Source organism: Bos indicus, chromosome 16 (assembly GCF_029378745.1).
Source record: "Bos indicus isolate NIAB-ARS_2022 breed Sahiwal x Tharparkar chromosome 16, NIAB-ARS_B.indTharparkar_mat_pri_1.0, whole genome shotgun sequence".
NCBI classification, from domain to species: Eukaryota; Metazoa; Chordata; class Mammalia; order Artiodactyla; family Bovidae; genus Bos; species Bos indicus.
In genome coordinates, this window is record NC_091775.1 from 58,066,739 (window position 1) to 58,090,947 (window position 24,209).

Sequence of the window (24,209 nt, forward strand, 5' to 3'; positions counted from 1 at the left end):
CCAACAAAAGTCCATCTAGTCAAAGCTATGGTTTTTCCAGTAGTCATGGATGGATGTGAGAATTGAACTGTAAAGAAAGCTGAGTGCTGAAGAACTGATGCTTTTGAATTGTGTTGCTGGAGAAGACTCTTGAGAGTCCCTTGGACTGCAAGGAGATCCAACTAGTCCATCCTAAAGAAAGTCAGTCCTTAATATTCATTGGAAGTACTGATGCTGAAGTTGAAACTCCAATACTTTGGTCACCTGATGTGAAGAACTGACTCATCTGAAAAGACCCTGATGCTGGGGAAAATTGAAGGAAGGAGGAAAAGGGGATAACAGAGGATGCGGTGGTTGGAATGGCCTCACCAATTCAATGCACATGAGTTTGAGTAAGCTCTGGGAGTTGGTAATGGACAGGGAAGCCTGGAGTGCTGCAGTCCATGGGGTTGCAAAGAGTCGGACATGACTGAGCGACTGAATTGAACTCCCTTTTTTAATGGTCTGCTCACATTTCCTATGGTCAATGTACATATTCCTAAACAGTGCAGTCTGTTTTGCATGCTCATAAATAGAACTGCAGTGTGTTTTTCTGACACTCTTTCATTCAACATTTATGCTCATTATTCATCCGCATCATTTCATGGAGATGCAGTTCCTTCATTTTCACTGCTGAAAATGTTCTACAATGTGAATATACAAACAATACAACTATGTACATTAATTAAATACATGTTTCCCTGGGGTGAGGTTTCTCAAACTTCAATGTGAATAAAAATTATATGGGGAGCCTGTTAAAATAGCTGTTTCCTGTGTCTACCTCTGGAAACTGATTCAGTAGGTGTAGGTCAGGGTGTTAGAATTTGCATTTCTTACAAGCTCCTAGGTGATGCTAATGTTTATGCTTTGAGAAGTAAAGCTGTAGGATATATTTATTATTTCCTTATTTATTTGAAGAGTTTTTCATGTAATATAGACATGAAGATTTTATCACTTATATGTGTTCTAAATATCTTCTCCCAATTAATAACTTTTAAAGAAATTATGTTTTAGGTATTATTTGGTAAATAGAAGTTTTTAATTTTGCTGCAGCCAAATTTATCCACCAAACATTTCATACTTCTCAGTGTTTGCAGTGATTGCTCAATTAGTTTCAAAAAATGAATGATCATGTGCATTATATTAGTAACAGCTGAATAATAAATGCCTGACTTTAAAATATTTCTGCATTTAATGTGAATATAAAATTTCTTGTGAAGTGTATTTTTAATAAAAACCTAGCTAAATGCCACTTACAGGCTGGAAGGCAAGACAGATATAAATAGGTGAAAGATTTACTAGGTGCCTCAAAGTTGCTCTTAAATTCTAGACTATCAAAGGTAGATTTTATGACAAAATAACAGTTTGTTCTTGAATATTGGTGTTAATGCATGCTACTTCCATTTGCATTCACAGAAATTACTTAGAAACTTGAAAACAAAATGTCCTTGACATAGTATAAATAACTGAAACACATGTTTATGAATGCTGTGATGCTAATTAAGATTAAGTAAATATTCAGACACTTAATTTATTTAAATGTGAAGGAAAAGACATTCCCACTGGCAACCACTATATAAAATAAAACACAGACTCTTAGTCTTCAAAAGAAAAAATAACCTTTTTGTTATTTTGTCCAAATCACAAAAATTAGAAAATACTGAAAATGGGGAAACAAATGGTGCATGTTTATATGTATGAAGTGTTTAGTTTGCTGACAGTAACATTGTTTACAGCAACCAAAACTGAAAAGTCTGTTGAAAACACAGTTTAACTAGAATATTTCAGAATTGCTATTTGTTCTAGAAACATTACTCTTTCCCAGTGAATATGTTTATGAGTATAAATATCACTCTTGAATCAGAATAATATGAATTTTACCTTTGACTTACATTAATACCAGTAATTTCTTGGGGTAGGGGACGACACAACTTGAAAGAGTATTACTCAGGAGTACCCAAATTTCCTACCTGTTACCATAATTACAGCTTTAAAATTTGCAAAATGCTTCAAGTTAGTAGTAAGCAAGCAGGTCTACCATTCTATTAAAACCACAGAGTGTTAAGAGTTCTATTTACTTTAGGGTAACAGTGCTCTCTCAAACTGGCTTTAGAGAGGATGAACCGGAGAAAAAATAGTTTTCCTTTTTCTACTCAATAAGAAAACACCATGTAGTAATCTAGTAAAAAGACAACTAATAAATGCCTTTACCCTTATGTCAAAAATTGTGTTCTCTCCTCTGGCAAATGCTTCAGAAAATCTCAGGGCTTAAAAACAGATTTTAAATGGTTTAAAATAAAATCTAAAGCCTTTTTCTCAATATTTAATACAAAAAATATAGTTTAAAACTCTGTAGTCTACTTTTTTCAAGGGGACCATGACCTAGAATTCAATATTTTAAAAGAAGTACTTGCAAACATTTAGTCCACCTTAAGAAATTTTTCATGCTCTAAGTTCTAGTAAAAAAAAAAAGAAAAAAAAAACTAACCAACCAATCAATGCCCCCCAAAAGCCATCTTTTTATATTATGTTAAAAGGTGAAAGAGCAAAATGATGAGCACAAAGAGAGAGATGAACTCGTTATCAAATGGAAATATAAGATCTAAAAAGCTTAGAATTAGCATTAGGCATCATTACCCAAGTAGGATCCACAGTGCCCTTTCAACCAGGAGTCAATCTGTAATTGGTGGGGAGTTCACATACTAATTATGTATTATCATAACTTCAAAAGCAATGTTTAAAAATGTACAGCCCGTTCCCAACGTCGAATTCATCATCACAAATGATATTTAATAAGCAACCTCATGATAATGATTCTCTAAGTCTCTCAGGGGCAAAATAAATGGTACAGCTAAAGAGAGGCTGATGTTTTATAGTTTAAGGAGAAACATCTAGGTAATAGCCTACATTCTAAGAAATATTTCAATTCTAAATGAAGATGATTCAGTATCAGTCACTGTCTTCCAGTAATAGTTTGTTTTTGTTTTTTTTTTTACTATGATTAAAGGCATTGATTCTAACCCCTATTTCAAAGCCAGGAAAAGTAAGTCCTTAACTCACATCAACTATTCAGCATTATGAAGGATGGGGCAGATGACATTTAGTATCCGTTCCCAGCACCTTATAGAATTTACAGCCAATGGAAGATGGAAAGTAAAAACTATATTGCCCAGATTCTCATGTAGCTATGCTTCTAGATGTGAATCAGATTTCACAATGGGATGCACTTATGTATGATTTGAAAGGTTGGAATTCTGTGGTCATTCTGCGTTGGAAATATCTGTTGCAAGCATCACTGTAAAGATGTGGATGTTCTCTGGAACAGATGCAATACTGTGGCAATTACAGTGTCTGCTACAGAGTCTGCGGCTCTGTGGCAATTACAGTGAATTTTTGATCCTTTGATTACAGCCATGGCATCACATTCTCGATCTCAACAAACGTTGATCACAACAGTTCCAATGGCCAAGAAAGAAAGAACAGTTCTCCTAGCTTACGTATACTGAGAGTGAGTTAAGAGTCATTCTAGAAGGTTCAGTTTGCATATCTCCAACTCTTCTAATAATCAAATTTGCATAAGAACATTAAAAACAGTGGGAATGTGTGGTGTTCTGGCCCCTGAAGCACCACCCACCACACACAACCCAACATAAACACACACACATACATGCACTTTGAAGAAGGTAACAAATATTTAGCTAGAACAACGAAGAAGAAAAAAGACAGAAGACAGAAATGACCAATCAAGAATGAAAGAAGGAATATTACAACTGAAACTACAGAACACTAAAGGAAGAGGAAATTTAAAGGAATTAGATCACAAGAGAATGTTATGAACAACTTTACGCCCACTAATTAGAAAAATTAAATTTACAAGTTCCTAGAAAGGCAATGACTACCAAAAAGAACTTCAAGAAGAAATAGACAATCTGAATAGACTTATAAAAAGTAAAGAAACTGAACTAGGTAATATAAAATTTTTCCACAAAGAAAAGTCCAAGTCCAGAGGGTTTCACTGATACACTCTGCCAAGTATTTAAAGAAGAAATAATAATAATCCTTAACAAACTCATTCAGTAAGCAAATGAGGAAACAATTTCCAAGTCATTCTATGAGGCCAATAGTACTTTAGCAAACTAAATCCAGCAACAAGTAAAAAGAATTTCACAATGTGATCAAGACGGATTTTTCCCAGGAATGGAAAGTTGCTTTAACATTAAAACAACAACTCCCCCACTTCATATTATTATAATAAATAACATAAAAAACAACAACCCCCCCACCTCATATTATTATAATAAATAACATAAATCACAAGATCATCTCAATATAGGTAGAAAAACCTTAGACAATATCTAATAATATAATAATACATACTTTTCACAACTAGGAATAGAAGGAAACTTAACCTGATAAAGGGTATCTACAAAAACTCACAGCTAACATCACACTTCATTGTGAATGAATACTTTCCCCCAAGATAAAGAAATCCTTTCTGCCAGTTTCATTCAGTATTATATAAGAGCTTTTAATTCATACAATAAAGCAAAAAAGCATTAACATAGTAAAAGAAGAATTAAAATTATTCTTATTCACAGATGATACAATCCTAAATATAGAAAATCTCAAGAAATTCACCTTAAAACTATGAAAAAACAAAACAAAACATGAGTACCAAGATTACAGGATGCAAAATCAATATGCAAAAAACTGATTGTATTTCTGAAGCCTCGCAACAAACAATCCAAAAATAAAATTAAGACAACAATGCCATTCAGTAATAAAACATTTAGGAGTAAATTTAACAAAAGAAGTTCAAGACTTACATACTGAAAGTTATAAAATACAGATGTTAAAAATGGTTAAAAAGGAGACAGAGGATTATAGACCAATTTATGTTTACAGGTATTAAAAATATAAGCCAAAAAGTCTAGCAATTTATCAAAAGAATTCCACATTAATGCTAAACCTAAATTTTAGGTTTACTCTAGAAACACAAATAAGGTATCAGAAAATGTATAAGCATATCTCAACAAATTAAACCATATGATTATATAACATGATGCTGAAAAGGCACCTGATAATATACTGAATTTGCTCTTAACTAAGAAACAGTTAAATAAATGATTTGAATTTAATGAATGCTATTCTTCAGGGAATTCCCTGGCAGTCCAATGGTTAGGACTCTGCACTTCTACTGTCAAAGGCCTGGGTTCAATTCCTGCTCAGGGAAGTAAGATCCTGCAAGGCATGTAGCAAGGCCAAAAAACTTTTAAAAACCCACAAAACTATTCTTCAAAAGGGGATATCATGAACAGAAAACCACTAAAGCTGATTCAACTAAAGGAAATACATGGGAAAAGTACCTAAAATTGTATCATATAACATGCCTTTTAACAAAAGAGAATGTAAAAAATCATTACAAAAGAAAAAAATACAACCATCATTTTTGGCTACTACCAAATATAAACAGATAGCCCAAAGGCTATCTGGTAATAAAAAGTTACCAGATTTAATAAGAACAATGCCTAGATATAATACAAATATTCAAATATCAACAGTTTTTTGTTTTTTACTCTCAGCAAACAGTAGTTAAAGGAATGGAAAAAAATAACAACAAAATTATAGAAACAGAAAAAAATTAACCAGAAAGACCTAAAACCTAAGCAAAAAAAACTAAAACTAAAAATCTCTTTGAAAGATAGAAAATAATCCAAACAAACAAAAAGATATCCCATGTAACTATAGTAAGATGAACTATCTTAATACCACTGGTTCCAAAATTAACGAATAAATATAGGGTAATTCAGATGAGAATACCAGAAGAATTTTTCTAGAACTGGAAAAATATAAATCTTAAAGCTTACATGGAAACGTAAAAATTAACTAAGAAATCCATGATAATTTAACACAGTGAGGACAAAACTGCCTGCCAGACAGCTGAGGCATTTTTAAAGTAGATCCTTTCCAGGAAGGAGAAATTTTAAAGATGTTCATGTCTGGCATTTGTACATACTTTTATATTGATTATAAATATGATCATCATTTTTCTATTAAAAATGATGACTAATAGTGTGTTTATAACATTAAAAAACTCAAAAAACTACTTTATCTAAATGACTGATAAGTATTAATTAATGAAAATACCTTAGCAATTATTGAGCATCATATTCTAAGAGCTTTACAAATAGCATCTTCCTTTCATAATCCTCATAAGAGTCCCAAAAGATGTATCTCTATTTTAAGGATAAGGAACTTGGGGAGAGAATTTAATCAACTTGCCCAAAGTAACATTTCTAGTCAGTGAAAAAGAAGGATTTAAATAGAGAATACTAGTTCCCAATGGAAAAGAGCAGCATACTGGGGGGAAAAGGTATCTGCTAATGAAAAGGAATTCTACCCACATATACATGTTCTCCTGGAATTTAACTATGAAAGTATGTTAGTATCCAAGTGAAATACACAGTAAGTTGGAATAAGGAAAAGATGTAATGACAAATTAAGATTTAAATTTACCTTTTAAAAAAGTAATTACTGTGTTCATGATATTGTGCTGCTGCTAAGTTGCTTCAGTCGTGTCCGACTCTGTGTGACCCCACAGACGGCAGCCCACCAGGCTTCCCCGTCCTTGGGATTCTCCAGGCAAGAACACTGGAGTGGGTTTCCATTTCCTTCTCCGATGCATGAAAGTGAAAAGTGAAAGTAAAGTCTCTCAGTCGTGTCCGACTGTAGCGACTCCATGGACTGCAGCCTACCAGGCTCCTCCGTCCATGGGATTTTCCAGGCAAGAGTACTGGAGTGGGGTGCCATTGCCTTCTCCGTGATATTGTGCTAGATTATGTTTATTTTTTTAATCGAGATTATCAATAAAAAAAAAAATGAATCAAGAATCAAGGAGATTTAGCAAAGCAAAAGTTAAAATACAAGTGTTCACAGAATCTCACCAATTCCTCAATAGTATTGATAAATTGGAGTTTATCAATTTATCACAAAATGCTAACATGATTTATTAATAGAGCTGCCAAACAAAACTACAAGATGCCTAGTTAAATTTGAATTTCATGTAAATAGTAACATTTTTAGATCAGCATGTTCCAATATTGCATGGGATATAGTTTTACTAAAAAGTATTTGCTGTTTAATCTGAAATTAAACTTAACTGGATGTTTCTGTATTCTTATTTGCTCAATCTTAGCACCCTATTATCTAAGAAAATACACAGATTTTCCAAATTTAAAAAAAAAAAAAAATACAAGTGTTCACTGTTTCAGTAAACACTCAAGGTAGGAAATCAGATAAGAAGACAAAGGAATTAAGAGTAGAGTGATCATATAATTAACCATTCAACCCAGAACAGTTTTGAGAATGAAAGAAGGGCCTAACAGTTATTATAATGGTAAGACAAATATAAACTAGGACTTCCCCAGGCAAACGCAGACATTCGGTCATCCTAGTTAAGAAAAATACTTTTAACAAAAAATTCTTTGGTATGACTTTTTTTTAGTACTTACTATGTTAGCATGTACTCCACAATATAAGATTTAATCTATCTTATTCACTGTCCCTAGATGGGTGCTTTGTACACAGTAGGCACTCAATAACTGTTCAAGGTTTTATAGTAGGTTTCCTTTCATTTAAAAACAAAAGGTTTCCTGTGTCTATACAATATTTTAAGCATCATTATGACCTAAATTTGTAAACAAGCATAAATCCAGGTATGCAAAGACTTAGAGGAACAAAAATAATCAACAAACACATCTTTATGTATTAAACATGGGAGATGCAATGCTAAAATTAAAGCACAGCAATTAATGAGTAAAAATGGTATACTACATACTTCTAATTTAGAGTGCAATAATGAAAACAAAGTTTAAACCTACAAAGAAAGGCAAAACTAATACAATATTGTAAAGTTTAAAAATAAAATCAAATTAAAAAAAAAAATAAATAAAGTTAGTCATGAAAACTGACACCAAAAGAAGACAAATCTTTCATTTCTTACCTGCACAGCCGAAAGCCAAATGGTATCTAGAAGAAGGACTGAATTTAACACAGCACACATTAGCCTTCGCCTCAATGCTTGCCACTGAGTTATCCAGGTTGGTAGACCATAGCTTCACTAAGAATAAGTAACAATAAAAACGAAAATAAACAATACATTAGCCAATACTTCTACAAACTTCCTGCTACAGCTGTCTTTTCATGGTAATCTAAGTATTTTGATTTAGTAGGATCAAAAATATTCAAACTAAATGAATAATGTTCAATAAAACAGTATATTTAAGCCAACAGAGCTTAGTTTCAAAGTCAGAAAACCACATAGATAATATATAATGAGAGAAAATATGATCTATTAACTAAAGCATACAAGACAGGTTAAAAAAAAAAAGTAGTCTGGAAACATGTGTATATTTGTTTTAGCATTCTTTAAGTTGTGTACATGTATGAGCAGGGAAACTAGATGGCTTATCTTCCAACCTATCTAACTTTTGAGAACTTCACACACACATTTTCACATGTATGATATATATATATACGTGTGTGTGTGCATATATATATATATATCACATTGTATATATGATATATACACAAATGTCACTTAAAGTACCTAGAAGCAGTTCTTATTTTATCTTTCACTTAAGAATTCCATGATTTTAAAATTTTATGTGGGAAACAGAAAGAGACTCACAGACTTAGAGAATGAACTTATGGTTGCTGGGAGGAAGGGAAACTTAGGGAGTTTGGGATGGACATGTACATACTGCTATATTTGAAATGGATAACCAATAAGGGCCTACAGTATAGCATATGGAACTCTGCTCAATGTTATGTGACCGCCTGAATGGAGAGCAGTTAGGGGAAGAATGGATACACGTGTATGTATGACTGAGTCCCTTTGCTGTACACCTGAAACTATCACAACATTGTTAATTGGTTATGTGTGTGTGCTCAGTTGCTCAGGCATGTCCGACTCTTTACAATCTCATGGACTGCAGCCTGTCAGTCTCCTCTGTCCATGGGATTTTCCAGGCAAGAATACTGGAGTGGGTTGCCATTTCCTCTTCCAGGGAATCTTCCCGATCCAGGGATTGAACCTGTGTCTCCTGCATTGTCTGGTGGATTCTTTACCACTGAGCCATCTGAGAAGCTTTTAAAGTCAGTACTATCTCAATCAATATCCCAGCAGAATTTTCTATAGATACTAGTAACTTGATCCTAAAATGTTTGTGGAAAAACAGAAACTGAAGAGTTAAAATAATTTTCAAGAATAAAGATGAAGGGCTCACACTAAATGATTCCAAGACTTAAGCTACAAAGCAAGACAATGCAGTACAGTAAAGAAGAAATACAAAGATCAATGTAGAATCAAAAAAGTGTCATACTCCTGTATCAGAAATGGACAGATCCAGGAAGCAGAAAATCATAAGAATGTAGTTGAACTCAATAATAAATCAAACTGGATATAACTGATATCTACATATTACTTTAACAACAGTAGGATACACATTCTTCCCAAACTCACATGGATAATTCATTAAGACAGATCACACTCTGGGCCATAAAACACCTTCACATACACACACACACACACACACACACACACACACACACAAGAAACCATGTATTGCTCAGACTACAACGGATTATATTTGGAGATCAAACAACATACTTCTAAGTAATACATAAGTCAAATAAGAAACCTAAAGCAAAAATTAAGAATATTTTGAACTAAATGAGAATGAAAATATAATTTAAAAAAGAAATCTGTGGGATGCATCACTCAGAGGAAAATCTATAGCACTGAATGCATATATTAGCAAGAAAAATGATCTAAAATCAATAATCTTCCAATTAAGGGAACTAGAAAAAGAAGAGCAAATTAAATCCAAAGTAAGCAGAAGAGAAGTAATACAAATCTGAAGAAAAATCAGTAAGTTAAATCAGAAAGTCAATAGAGAAAATCAATGAAACCAAAAGCTCATTTAAAAAGACTAAACTGACAAGCCTCAAGGTAATCCTTAACAAAATCTCAATGAAGTTTTTTGCAGAAATAGAATAAAACACATTCTAAAATTCATATGGAATCTCAGTAGGCCTAAAAGAGCCAAAACAATCTTGAAAAAGAAGAAAAAATAATGGAAGACTCACTTCCCAACTTCAACACAAAGCTACAGTAATCAAAACAGTGTGGCAGTGGCAGAAAGACAAACAATGGAAGAGAAGAAAGTTCAAAAATAAACCCTCACAGATATGATCAAATGATTTTTAACAAAGGTGCTAAGATCTTTCAATGGGGAAAGGATAATCTTTTCAACAAGTGGTGTTGGGAAGACTGGATATTAGCACGTAAAAAATGAAGTCAGACCATTACTTTATACCTTATACAAAAGTTAACCCCAAATGGATCAAGGCCACAAATGTCAGAGCTAAAACTATAAAACCATTAAAGAAAAAGCTTTATTGCATTGGATTCAGCAGTGCCTTTTGAACATGATGCGAAAAGCATAGGCAATAAAAGAAAAAATAGGCAATCTGCATTTCATCAATATGAAAAAGCTGTGTAGATCAGAGCACACTATCAACAAATAATATATCTGATAAGGAATTAATATCTAAGATACTGAGAGTATGCTTGAAATTCAATAGCAGTGAGAAAAAAATACAATCAAAATGGGCACAGGGCTTCAATAAACTTTTCTTCCCTGGTGGCTCAGATGGTAAAAGCATCTGCCTACAATGTGGGAGACCCAGGTTCGATCCCTGGGTTGGGAAGATCCCCTGGAGAAGGAAATGGCAGCCCACTCCAGTATTGTTGCCTGGGAAATCCCATGGACAGAGGAGCCTGGCAGGCTGCAGTCCATGGGGTCGCAAAGAGTCGGACACGACTTCACTTTCACTTTCTCAGAAGACATACAAATAGCCAATAAGCACATGAAAAAATGCTTGACATCACTATCATTGAAGAAATGAAAGCGAAACAAAACCACAATAAAGTACCACTTCACATCCATTAAAATCATTTTTAAAAAAGAGGGGAAAGAACAGGTATTGGCAAGGAAGTGGAGAAACAGAAATAGTTGGGTGCTGTTGGTGGGGATATAAAATGGTGCAGCCATTTTGGGAAACAGAATGGCAGTTTCTAAAAAATTAAGTATATATATCATATGACCCAGTAATTTCATTTCTGAGAATATGCCCAGAAGAACTTAATACAGGGATATGAAGAGATATTTTGCCATTCATATTCATAGCAACGTTATTTATAATACCCCAAAAGTGGAAGCAACCCAAGATCCATCCACCAATCAACAAATGAAACAAAATGTGATATATCTATACAATAGATTATTTTTCAGTCTTATTAAAGATGGAAATTCTAACATAAGCTACAACATGGAAAATTCTAGAAGACATTATGCTGAGTAAAATACAACAGTCACAAAGGACAAATGCTCACATACGACACTGAAGAGTGCTAGTAAATTTCACAGAGACGGAAAGGAGAAGGGAGACTGCCAGGAGCTGGTGAAGGGGGAAGGAGGAGTTACTGCTTCAGTAAAACAGAAACAGTTTCTGAAACAGAGTTTCAGGTTTGCAACATGAAAAAAGTTCTACAGATTGACAATGATGAAGACAAATTGAAGATAATTAATGCCACTGAATAGTATACTTAAAATGGTTAATTATATGTGTATTTTAAAACAATTTAAAATCAATAAGTAATTAAAAAAAATCTCTTCCTAATTAAAATTGTTCTGCTAAAATTACTTATATTTTCCTGAGGAAACTAGCCAGTCACCACCTTTGAACAAATATTAATCTTCAGTACAAAAACACAGTACTCTCAATAAAGGCTACCCCATTACATTATTTTTAAAAAGTATTTAACATTGATTAGTGAAGCTCTGTATTACAACATTAAAAAAAAAATCAATTATAACACAATGCTCTATTTTAGAAATTCAAAGATAATTTCTTACAGCAATCATGAAGGAAAATGTTACAATCCATATATACTGTGGATAAACAACTTGTTACCTCTCTTTGATCCAAAACTTTCTGAAGGGCAGTCCAGTCACGTCATTTCTCTTTTACAGAATAGGACAGCTCTATCATTCAAACTACTGCACAATTGCACTCATTTCACATGCTAGCAAAAGTAATGCTCAAAATTTTCCATGCTAGGCTTCAATAGTACCTGAACTGAGAATTCTGAAATGTTCAAGCTGGATTTAGAAAGGGCAGAGGAACCAGAGATCAAATTGCCAACACTGCTGGATCATAGAAAAAGCAAGAGAATTGCAGAAAAACATCTACTTCTGCTTCACTGACTATGCTAAAGCCTTTGACTGTGTAGATCAGAACAAACCATGGAAAATTCTTAAACAGATGGGAATACCAGACCATCTCATCTGCCTTCTGAGAAACCTGTATGCAGGTCAAGAAGCAACAGTTAAAACCGGACATAGAACAAAGGATTGGTTCCAAACTGGGAAAGGAGTACGTCAAGGCTGTAGACTGTCACCCTGCTTATTTAACTTACATGCAGAGTACATCATGTGAAATGCTGGGTTTGATGAAGCACAAGCTGGAATCAAGATTGCGGGGAGAAATACCAATAACCTCAGATATGCAGGTGACACCATCCTTATGGCAGAAAGTGAAGAGGAACTAAAGAGTCTCTTAATGAAGGTGAAACAAGAGAGTGAAAAAGCTGACTTAAAACTCAACACTCCTAAAACAAAGATCATGGCATGCAGTCATAGATGGGTAAACAATGCAAACAGTGACAGATTTTTATTTTCTTGGACCCCAAAATCACTGCAGATGGTGACTTCAGCCATGAAATTAAAAGACCCTTGCTCCCTAGAAGAAAAGCTATGACAAACTTAGACAGCATATTAAAAAGCAGAGATATTACTTTGCCAACAAAGGTCTGTCTAGTAAAAGCTATGGTTTTTCCAGTAGTAGTTTATGGATGTGAGAGTTGGACCATAAAGAAAGCAGAGCTGAAGAATTGATGCTTTTGAAATGTGGTGTTGAAAAAGACTCCTGAGAGTCTGTTGGGCTGCAAGATCAAACCAGTCAATCCTAAAGGCAATGAGTCCTGAATGTTCAATGGAAGGACTCATGCTGAAGCTGAAGCTCCAATACTTGGGCCACATGATGTGAAGAGCAGACTCATTAGAAAAGACCCTGATACTGGGAAAGATTGAAGGCAGGAGGAGAAGGGGACAACTGTGAATGAGATGGTTGGATGGCATCACCAACCCAATGGACATGAGTTTGGGCAAACTCCAGGAGATGATGAAGCACAGGGAAGCCTGGTGTGCCGCAGTCCAAGGGGTCACAAAGAGTCGGACACAACTGAGAGACTGAACAACAAAAACAACAATCATTGTGAAATAAAGTTTTCAATGCTAGAACTACCCCTGCCTATGTATTCACTAGTCTGCAAGTTACATATTGAAAAGAAGGAAAGGGCCAAGATAAAAGAAATCTGTTACCAGGGCTTTATAAATCTAATCTTGAGAAGAAACAGGCCAAAACAAGACAATAACAGAAAAGAATGAACAGTAAAGACAGATATACACACACATACATACACAAAAATAGAAAGATCAATTAAATGGCAGAAAGAAATATAGAATTTCTGCCTTGAAACATGATGAACTTCATTAAAAGATTTTGGTATACACTCAGAATTTAATACAATTCAGAATGCAGTGATGTCTAAATATTTCAACGAAAAAGTTCACTTCACAGTATATATAAAGGAACTGGTTATAAATACATCACAGTGTGGCATGAATTCAGAAAAAATTATTATAATGAAGATGCAAAATATTCATTTTTCTTTCACTCCAAGAAACATAGGTTTTTGTGCTTATTAGACTATTTTTAGAATAATCAGTAATTGCAAAGGATCACTATGGGTTTCAATAAATATCTGTATTTCTGTTAGGTTTTAAAAGGAATTAAGTCAGGGGAGGAGACCCAAATAGTACCTTTTGCATCATCAGAACCTGAAGCCAAGAGTTTAGGATCCATCAAATTAAAGTCAACACTCCAACATCTCTTCTCATGCTCCTAGATGTAGAAGGAAGACAAAGTAGTCTCAGAATATAGATCTTAAATAAAGCAAAATAAATAAACATAGTTGATACCAATTTATCACTATGGTGGGAGGGAAAAAGAACTGGCTATGAAAATAAAGGAGATGCAAAGTAGCTCATAAACTTTTTAAATATACATTTATATAATTACCACTTTTGGAAATTTATTTGATATATCCTACTGCAAAGAGTCTGAAGAGATGCATCAGAAAAGCATTACTGGAATTACATAGGTAGATGTTGGATAGCATTCCTGACTAGATGGACATGAGTTTGAGCAAGCTCTGGGAGTTGGTGACAGACAGGGAAGCCTGGCGTGCTGCAGTCCATGGGGTCGCAAAGAGCAGCTGAACTGAGGAACTGAGGAAATGCTAAATAATGATTTTAAATTTGTAATTATAAAATGCATGAAGCTCTATAATTATTAAAAAGTACAAATGTGATTCTTGCAACAAGCTCCAATATTTTGGCCACCTGATGCAAAGAGTCACTGGAAAAGACCCTGATGCTGGGAAAGATTGAGGGCAGAAGGAAAACAGGATGACAGAGGATAAGATTGTTGGATGTCATCATCGACTCAATGGACATGACTTTGAACAAACTCTGGAGATAGTGATGGACAGGGAATCTGGTGTGCTGCAGTCCATGGGATTGCAAAGAGTTGGATACAACTGAGCGACTGAACAGTAACAACAACAACAGGTAAGTAGTATTCTTATTTACCTGATAGACCTTTGACCTCTGTCCTGTGAATCCATCCCATAGAATGACGGTGCCTTCATAATCACTGCTGGCTAATAGATTCTTATGATAACTACTCCAACTGATACAGCTGAAAGAAAGGGATATTAAGTTAAGCCTTATTTTACATAAAAATAAACAGCAATGGATACAAAGAATTTGGATGTGGTCAGAAAGATTAGAACCCTTTCAAAATGGTCTACATGAGTTCACAATAATTATTCTGCCCACAATCCATCAAGGAAGAAGGCATCAAATAATTCCCAGATTTTTCAATTGAAACTACCCAGTTACAAACCATAACCACTCTTCACTCTCATCACCAGTTAGAAGACAGATATGGTGTGCCTAAAGTTGCTACTGGCCATCCTTGACACATGAAGAATACATGTGTCGATACGGTAGGTGGAGATAACAGAGGCCAGGGGGGCACACATGTCACGGCAGAGACCAAATCAGACCCTTCAGGCCCCTACATCCAGTTGTGTCAGATCATACAAGCCAGTAAACTAGTCTGAATTGAGTCTCTGTGTTTACAGACAAATGTTGACTAATGTAAGTGTATGACTCAAATTTCAATAAAATGCATTTAACAGAATTAAACTTCTAACACTTATGGTTTCGGCTATTCTCAAATGTTCCAACATTGAGAATGCAACATCTAAAAATATATGCTTTTGGTTAGATATATATGTGCATCACACATACAGTAAAGCTAATGTATATTAAAGGAAAAAGTCACTTAGAAAGCAAAGCAGCTGGCCTAGGTGATTTCCAAGCACATGAACACAAAGCCTTTTTGCTGTCTTCTAGCTGTACTCGTGCTACATTTTAGGCTTTGAAGAGTTTATTTGCAACTTTAGATGTACTTATTAGAATTTCTGGGAGAAATTACATGGAACAGTCAAGAGCCTTGGATTTAGTCAGACCTGAGCTTAAATTCCAGATCTGCAACTTACTAGTTGTGGCTTTGGGTAATTCAGTTCACTTTCACAACTGGTGTGCTCCAAATGGGTTTCAGGGAAGCTTACATATTGACCCTTTCAGCCCCAAGTCCATTGTTTCCAGATTTGAACAGTTTCCTTCTCTTTATTCCAAGGTGCATAAAATACTACCACATTGCTTTATATCTGTCAAGACAGACAAGGTAAACCCTCTAATCCATATTTTCATTATGGTAACATTTATTATGAATTCTTGATATGGGTCAAGTATTGTGCTGAGTGCATCATGTGGATTTAAGTATAATCCTATGAAATAGGTATTACTATTAGAGCCTCTATTTTACAAATTAGTAGCATGATACGGTTAAGAGCAAGATTCTGTTTGAATCTTGGCTACTCCAGAGACGAGCTGTACAACCATCAACAAGTTAATGAACCCTTTCTGTGCTTCAGCTTTCTTGTGTATAAAACAGGGTAATGATGGTCTACATAAGACACAGAACTTATGATAATGCCTGCCACTGAAGAATTCAATAAAATTATGTCTCACTCATGCTGCATTCTTTTCACTTAGGAATAAAGTATATAAACTAAGTAGATAACCATTATACATTCTCAATGATGAGCACCAGTTATATCAGTCTACCATTTTTATATGAATTAGGAAACAGAAAAGAAAGTTATACAAATAAAGACTACAGTACTTGCTATATTATTAACATTATTAAAGTGACCATATATATTATGTGTCATTCATCCAAATAAAAAAGGGATAAGAATGACTAGAAAATGTTCGAAGTTTTAAACAAATTTACTATTAGTTTCTTGATGTCACTCCCTTTGAAGCCAGTGCCTATGAAAATAGCTTAGGAAGTTTGTTTTAAACATGAAGATTCTAGCATTCCTTTTAGATTTTGTGGGGGCAGATCAGAAGTTGGGTCTAGTTTCTGCAGTTTGAACAGTACTCCAGGTTTAAAAAGCACTCGCTATAAACTCTAACCCTTAATACATGAAACTTAAACATTATGCCCTCACAAAAAGACACATACCATTCTTGTGAAAAGAATTCTTAAAATTATAAACAATTATAATAGTTAGAGATATGTGCATGCTAGAGGAAAAATTCCAGACTTTGAGATACTATTCACTGGGCATATAGTAATCCATGAAACATCATCTACAGTAGAGACATTTATTTGATTGAATGAAAGAAGATTTTCATTTGGCAAATAGAAAAATAGAAAAACTACTAACCCCCACAGGGAAAAAGTGATCAATATCTATAAAAAAGATATTCTGATGTATCTTCTATATATAATTAATAATGTTTATCTCGAACGAATAAGATGTCACATGAAAAGGTAAAAATAACAAACAAACTAATCACAGATACTGCTACATACACACTACTATATGCCAAGTAAATAATGTAAATACCTGATTTTGGAATTGCAGGTCATTTCATTTTCAGGGTAATGAATATCCACCGCATCCTGAATGACTGTGCCATATTCATAGACTTTGATCTTCTTTGTAACTCCAGCAATTGCAAAGTAGTCACAATCCCGGTCAAATTCAATACTAAGGAACGAAGTACATACTTGGGTCAGTAAGACTATTTACCTATCCTTGTGATGTTACGATGAAAACATTTCAAATTTGGTTTTTTCCTCCCCAATTTCTAAAGTGATTCTATCTACAATGATACTAGATCTACTTGAAATGCCTTCAAACTGTATTAGGCTTATGGAGATTAAGTCATTATCAAGACATGTAAAATTAAGAGTGGCGGAGAACTGCATAGCTATACAATTCTGAACCACAGATGGTTTTTTGGTTCGTAGAAACTTGACATGATTTTCAATTCATCTTTAGTAACCATATTACAACATACCAAACTGTCAAGGCTAACAAGCTACACTGTAAAAGTAGTGAGGGAAGATTTAATGGTTTGGTATATTAAAAATACATCAAAAGAGAAGAGTCAATAAGCCTTTTCCTTAATTTTAGCTTTTTCTCTATCTACCATTCTGTGTAGATGACAGAATTTCACAATATTTAATGTTGTTTTAATAAATTAATGAGTACACAAGCTGAATTATGACACAACTAAGAAGGTATAACAATAAAGGATAAAATATACATATGAATGGAATCATTAAATAATCATTATGTTTCCTCCAATCATTTCTCACCTTCCAATCTCTGACTTATGAACCACAAACAAACAGAGGAAAACTTAAGTAAAAATTTTTCCTTCTTTTCAAGTTACTTAAGAGAATTCACCTCTCTTACTGACTTTTTATACAAGTTTCAAAATAAGTAACTCCAAAGCACAACACAAGGTTTTATTCATCTTTAAAGACCATAACTTGGAGTCCTAAAAAAGTTATTATATAATCGACAAGAATGTTAAGTAACCTAATGGAATTAAGAGTAAAATGAATCATCACACACATTATTTCTCAAAGAGTTAAATATCCTTTCTAGAAGCTCAGTCATAAAGTTAGAGAATACATAAGAATTATTGATCTTTAACTAATTACATAATAATACCAATAATAGATAATATTCATTGATCACTCACTCACTATAATCACTACACAAACTAACTCCTTAAATTCTCATAATAACCCTATGAAATAGGTATTAATCTATCCACATTTTATATATGAGAAAACTAAGGACTGGAGTTGAGTAACTTGCCCAAAGCATCTTATAAGTTGCTAAAATGATATGGTAGTGCTCTGCATATTTTAAGCATTCACCAAGGGCATACAAATAACTACATGACATATTTTTCTTTATAGATTAACTGTGACATCTTTTTACCAAAAAGTATATGGTTAATTAATAATATAGTAAGAAGCTTTGCTAAGCTGACAATGAATAAGGAAAATAAGTACACATCAAGAATAGTTCCCATAAAAATACATGTTGAGATGCTCACTTTTCATTACAACTTTAAATCCTTGCTCAATTTTATGCAATTTTTAAAGACATTTCATGAAATGTCATTGACTATTGCGGCTCAGACGGTAAAGCGTCTGTCTACAATGCAGGAGACCTGGGTTCGATCCCTGGGTCGGGAAGATTCCCTGGAGAAGGAAATGGCAACCCACTCCAGTACTCTTGCCTGGAAAATCCCATGGACGGAGGAGCTTGGTGCAGGCTACTGTCCATGGGGTCGCAAAGAGTCGGGCACGACTGAGGGACTTTACTTTCATTGCAAAATTCAGCAAACATTCCCTTCAGTACAGTATGACTGTGTAGCAAAGCAATAAACTGACTTGCACAACCATTTCAACCTAACTGCTGTCTCAGCTAATGTTATCTGCCCTGTGGACCCTAATGCAATATAACTGTATCGATGGCCACTATTCATCTATCCCAACTCAATTTATACTCACAACCTCACACCACTGAAGAAGAAATATTACTGTGTCTGGTAAAGGACAGAGTTATTGGAACTGAAATTCTGTCCTTAACTTAGGAAATTTTGTTATGGCTGAGAAGTCAAGGGAAAACCAGTTATATTATCTCTAAATATTTTTTCTTCATCTACAAAAACACATGGCTAGTAAATCAAAAATATTCCAAAGGTTGTACTAGTAAAAGTTAACACACTACTTCCAGAACTATTTGTTTTTAATATAAAAAAGTTTAAACACTAACTTATTAAAGACACTACAGGAAGAAAACTGGCACATAAATTAAAATACTGTCAAAAGAATGGATTTGATGATATAAACAAGTAATTAAATCTATTTCCTCTGCTGCTACCCTGTTATTCGACCCAGCTCTCTTTTTTCAACAAAGGTTATTTTTTATCTATATCAGATCATTATTAACTCTTATACATTTTGTTTTGTATAAAAGTTGTTAACTTTTTGTTAATAAAAGTTTCATCTCATTATTAACTTTTTGTTTTGACTTTACTGCTATTGTTTTCTTACATTCTGGTTATGTTTTCTTCTTAATACATTAGTATAACAAGGACCTAGATAGTATCTTTATTTTAATATTCTAAGATATAGAGCCTCTAGTTTAAAAACAAGATTTTAATAGAAATACTGATCAAAAAATATAAAGAATAGCATTATTTCTGATTAAAAGGGAAAGGAAGAAAAACAGCTACCTTAAAAAAAAAATGCAAGCACTTTCACATAATTAAGACTCAGAATTTAAGTAGTTCCAAACATGAGTCATTTGTTCCCAATTTCAAACAGATTTAATCATATCTGTTCCCAAAGACAAACAAAGTCAGACTCTAGAAACCAATCATGGAATAACTCAAAAGAATAATGTAGTTTTCAGACAGAGAGCTTTTCAGAGCTAATTCAAAATAGATGGTCTCTCATTTCACAATACAATATTTCAGCTGCCTTAATTTTTGAAATCTGATAAAACAAACAAAAGTAATAAACAATGACTAGTTAGGCTGAAATAAAAACAAAATAAAAGGTAAACAAATTAAAACACATTTGACGGTGCAATTAAATTCAAAAAAGAACTGCAAGAAGTCTTGTGATACAAAATTCATTTCTGCTATCCACTATCACCAGTAAGAAAACAAGTAGTTTATGAAAGTTAATCAGTTTCACAGAATTTTTTAAATTTAAAAAATAAACATTGAAAAATTATCTGAATGGGGACTTACATGAAAATAAACTGCATTTTTCTTTCACACTTCGAACGTTTCAACTGTTTTTTAAAAGTGATTTATTTAAGCAGCTGTAAAATGAAACTCAGCTGTTTGAAACTGGCTATATTCTTTGTCAAAAGGGCCATCAGTCAAGTGATGAAGCATCAAGGCAACAGACCACACAGGACACCTGATTAATGCACACATCTAGTTCAGAGTAGCACAGAGCAACGTCAACACATCAGTATCTCAAGAGGGGAATTTTGTCAGGGTTCCCACTGTCTGTCATATTTTTTTTGTAATTATAAAATGTATTAGTGAACAAGGTGGATTAACATCCCTGAACAACAGAATCCAATTTATCAAAAGAAAATGTAAAGTAAACAAAATTGTTAAAGGTCCAATTCATTACCATGTTAGTTTGCCCCAGGAGACAGGGGCTGCTATAATTTCAAGGAAACAAAGAAAGGCTCAGAAATGGCCTTTTTTAAAAAATGAAAACAGAAGAGTAGAGCTTTACATAATACAAAAAGGATAAGTAAATGATAACTGAAGATATTCAACTGTGACTTATTTTCAACTCGATCAACAGTATTGGCAAAAACTTCCATAACATACTAAACACTCACTATGTGTCAAGCATTGTTTTAAGCACTTTACATTAAATATATTTAATCTTCAAATCTCCACTGCATAGATAAAGAAACCGAGGTATACTAATGTTAAGTAATTTGCTCAAGGTTTACTGGAAAATTCCAAGTCATCAAGTTTCAGAGTCTGTGCTCTCAATCACTATGCAGAAGTCTTATTTTAATGAGAACAGAAGGGTTAGTCTATAAGAAACACATACAAAGGCAAAATAAACAATAATCATAACATAAAAATGGTATCTCATGGCATACATATGACAGTAGTAGTAATAACATCATAATTCATCCTGTACAACAATTCAAACAGAGAGAGAAAAAAGTAGCCTGGCAGGGTTTATAATTAGTGGGCAAGGTCATTTATTACTAAAATAAGCAAACGCCAAACAATAGGAACAAAACACAACACAGGAATTCAAGAGTCAATGATTACTAAGACTCACTGGGAGAAAATGTACGATGCTTGGATATTCTCATCCATATGAGAATATTCGTATGGGTGTGCCTGCTATCTGCTGAACATTGACCAAGCTGATGGAAAACCAGGATGTTGAACCAAAACACATTTGAGAAATGTGCATTAATACAAACCTGGGCTACTGCAACAGCCTCCTTACAAGTCCGCCAGTTCTGACTTTTATCTTTTCTAATCCATTTGAAGGATGGCTATTAGGGAAAATTTCCAAAAACACAGCTCTGTTCACATAATTATCATTACTTTGTTGTTGATGTTGTTGTTCAGTGGCTAAGTCATTTCTGACTCTTTGTGCTGCCATGAACTGTAGCACGCCAACACTTACTACCATATAAAATTCAAACTTCAACCATTAAGAAAGGTTTGTCACAATCTGGCTTGAAGCTTTTCTTAAAACTTATTTTACTTTTTAAAACTACGTATATAGGCAGTGGTTCAAAAACTGTACAGACAAAAGCAAGTCTCCCCCCCAGTTTTACCAAATAAGCACCTGACTGGCCTCCCTAGAGACAATCAATAGTTACAGGTCGTGCATCCTACTAGACGTGAACAAACATGTGGGTATTCACGGTCTTTTTTTTTTTTTTTTTTTAAACACATGGGATGATATAATAGTATCTTGTCAATCATGCTATATCAGTACATATTAGGGATACCTCATTTTTTTCTCAGTGGTTGTACAGAATTCCAACATATGGGTATATCATAAATTATTTAATAAGTCTAATGAGGAACACTTACTTTCTAGTTTTTTTTTTTTCTACTGTTAACAACAATACTACAATGAAATAAATACCTTTCTATGCATGTCATTTTTCACATATGCCAGAATATCCCTAAATATACCTGGATTATGAAGGGCTATGTCAAAAATCATACCTTGTTAATATAGTTAAATAAAGCTAAACCTCTCTCCATCCAGATCAACACCACTAATAATTTTGTCTCCAAATGTTTCATTATCTTCTAAATCTAACTAAAACCCAGCTCTTCTCTGAAAATGCTGATTCCTCTGAGGTCCTCTCACGTTCCACATTAAAACACACTTAGATAGAAAGTCAGAGTCCTCCTTGCTATGCACAACTTCCCCAGGTATTCTTCCTCCTCCCTAAAGCCTCCCAGGTCAAAACATCCTGTTAACTTTTATCACATAATACTGCTCCTTATTACTCCTTCTACCAGTCCATGAGTTCTTGGAAATTTTAACTTTTAGCTCAATATCACTCTCTCCAAATCTACCCTTGTCATAATTCTTAATAATTTCAACAATCCCACAGATTCTAATATCCTGGTCTATCAGTTGGACTTTCCTTTCTCCAAAGATCTTTTATTGTGCTCACCTCCGCCTCACACAACCATGATTATGCTTTTTCATTACCAATAATGTCATTTCTCCATAATTGCATTTTCACTTTCTGACATATTGCTTTCTGACAACCACTTCCATTCGCTCCAGCTAACTCACTGTTAGCAACAATCCTTCAGGCCTTCAGGCCCATGAGGAATCTAAAAATTCACCACTGTCCCTCCCCTGCCTGGTATATTCCCTTTTCCTTTACCCACCATCGGTTACACAGTGAATAATTAAGATGCCCTCACATATAACTCTACTCCTTTAACATTTTTACATCTCTTTTTCCTTATACCTAACTTCCTTGGTAAAACTCTAGTTAATCTAACTCTCTACTCACTCTACACTTGAAATGGCATGGCTGAACATGGCTAGAGAAAAAAAAATGTTCTGATTATGACCACTATCCTCAAGTGGAGCTCTCACACTGCTCAAGTTTATGATAAATATTCCCGGTCCCATAAAATTTGCTAAAAATTTGTCCCACACTATTTGCTTTAAAAAAAAGGTACATAATTTCTCTATTCTTCTCAAACTTCCCATATCTCTTTCCTCTTAATAACTCTCAGCAGATTATTTTGCTCTCTACAGTTTATCATACACACACACACACAAAGAAGAAGCAGGTAACTTACAATGGCTACCACCATCACATCCTCCACTTACCAGCATATACCCACATACTTTGATATACTGTGCCACCTCTCTGGTCACTGAGTGAAGGATCCACACCCCTAGATGGATCCAACAGGTCTACTTGTACACTGGATCCCAGCTTTGCTTGCCTACTCTAGGACTGCTTCCTAGATTGACCTCCACTGCTCTCCTATATCATTCATTTCTTCCATTCTCCTGGATCTTTTCCACAAGCCTTTCAATTTCAACGTTTTCTTCCTTTAAGTGAAACACAAACAAAACAAAACACCTCTTAGAACCCTAATTCTGTTTTAGCTATCATGCTATTCCTTTCCATTCTGATCACAGAACTTCACCAAAAAAGTGGTCCAAACACATCAATTCCTAATTCCTCTCCTCCCTTTCTCTTTAACCCAATGGAATCAAGCTTTCACCTTCACCACTGAAAATGCTGTACTAAGGTCAACAATGACGTGCTGTCCACTAAATCTGAATTTTTATCTTACCCAAATATCAACAAGAGCTGGTTTAAGCTCATATAGCTCAATATCAGCAAAACAAACAACCCAATCAAAAAATGGGTGGAAGACCTAAACAAACACTTTTTTTCCAAAGAAGACATATAGATGGCCAAC

The 24,209-nt window shown here is 34.1% G+C and overlaps 1 protein-coding gene across 6 annotated transcripts in view; it reads right to left on the reverse strand.

Annotated features, from left to right (window-relative positions):
• Positions 1-24,209, reverse strand: part of COP1 (COP1 E3 ubiquitin ligase) — a 224,807-nt gene that overhangs the window by 67,625 nt on the left and 132,973 nt on the right. For all 6 annotated transcript variants that reach the window (XM_070768483.1, XM_070768482.1, XM_070768484.1 and 3 more), the window contains 4 exons: positions 17,258-17,401; positions 14,859-14,967; positions 14,028-14,109; positions 8,021-8,137 (listed from right to left, as the gene is read on the reverse strand). In XM_070768483.1, coding sequence (XP_070624584.1) covers positions 8,021-8,137; positions 14,028-14,109; positions 14,859-14,967; positions 17,258-17,401 — 452 coding nt within the window. The remainder of the gene's footprint in view (positions 1-8,020; positions 8,138-14,027; positions 14,110-14,858; positions 14,968-17,257; positions 17,402-24,209) is intronic.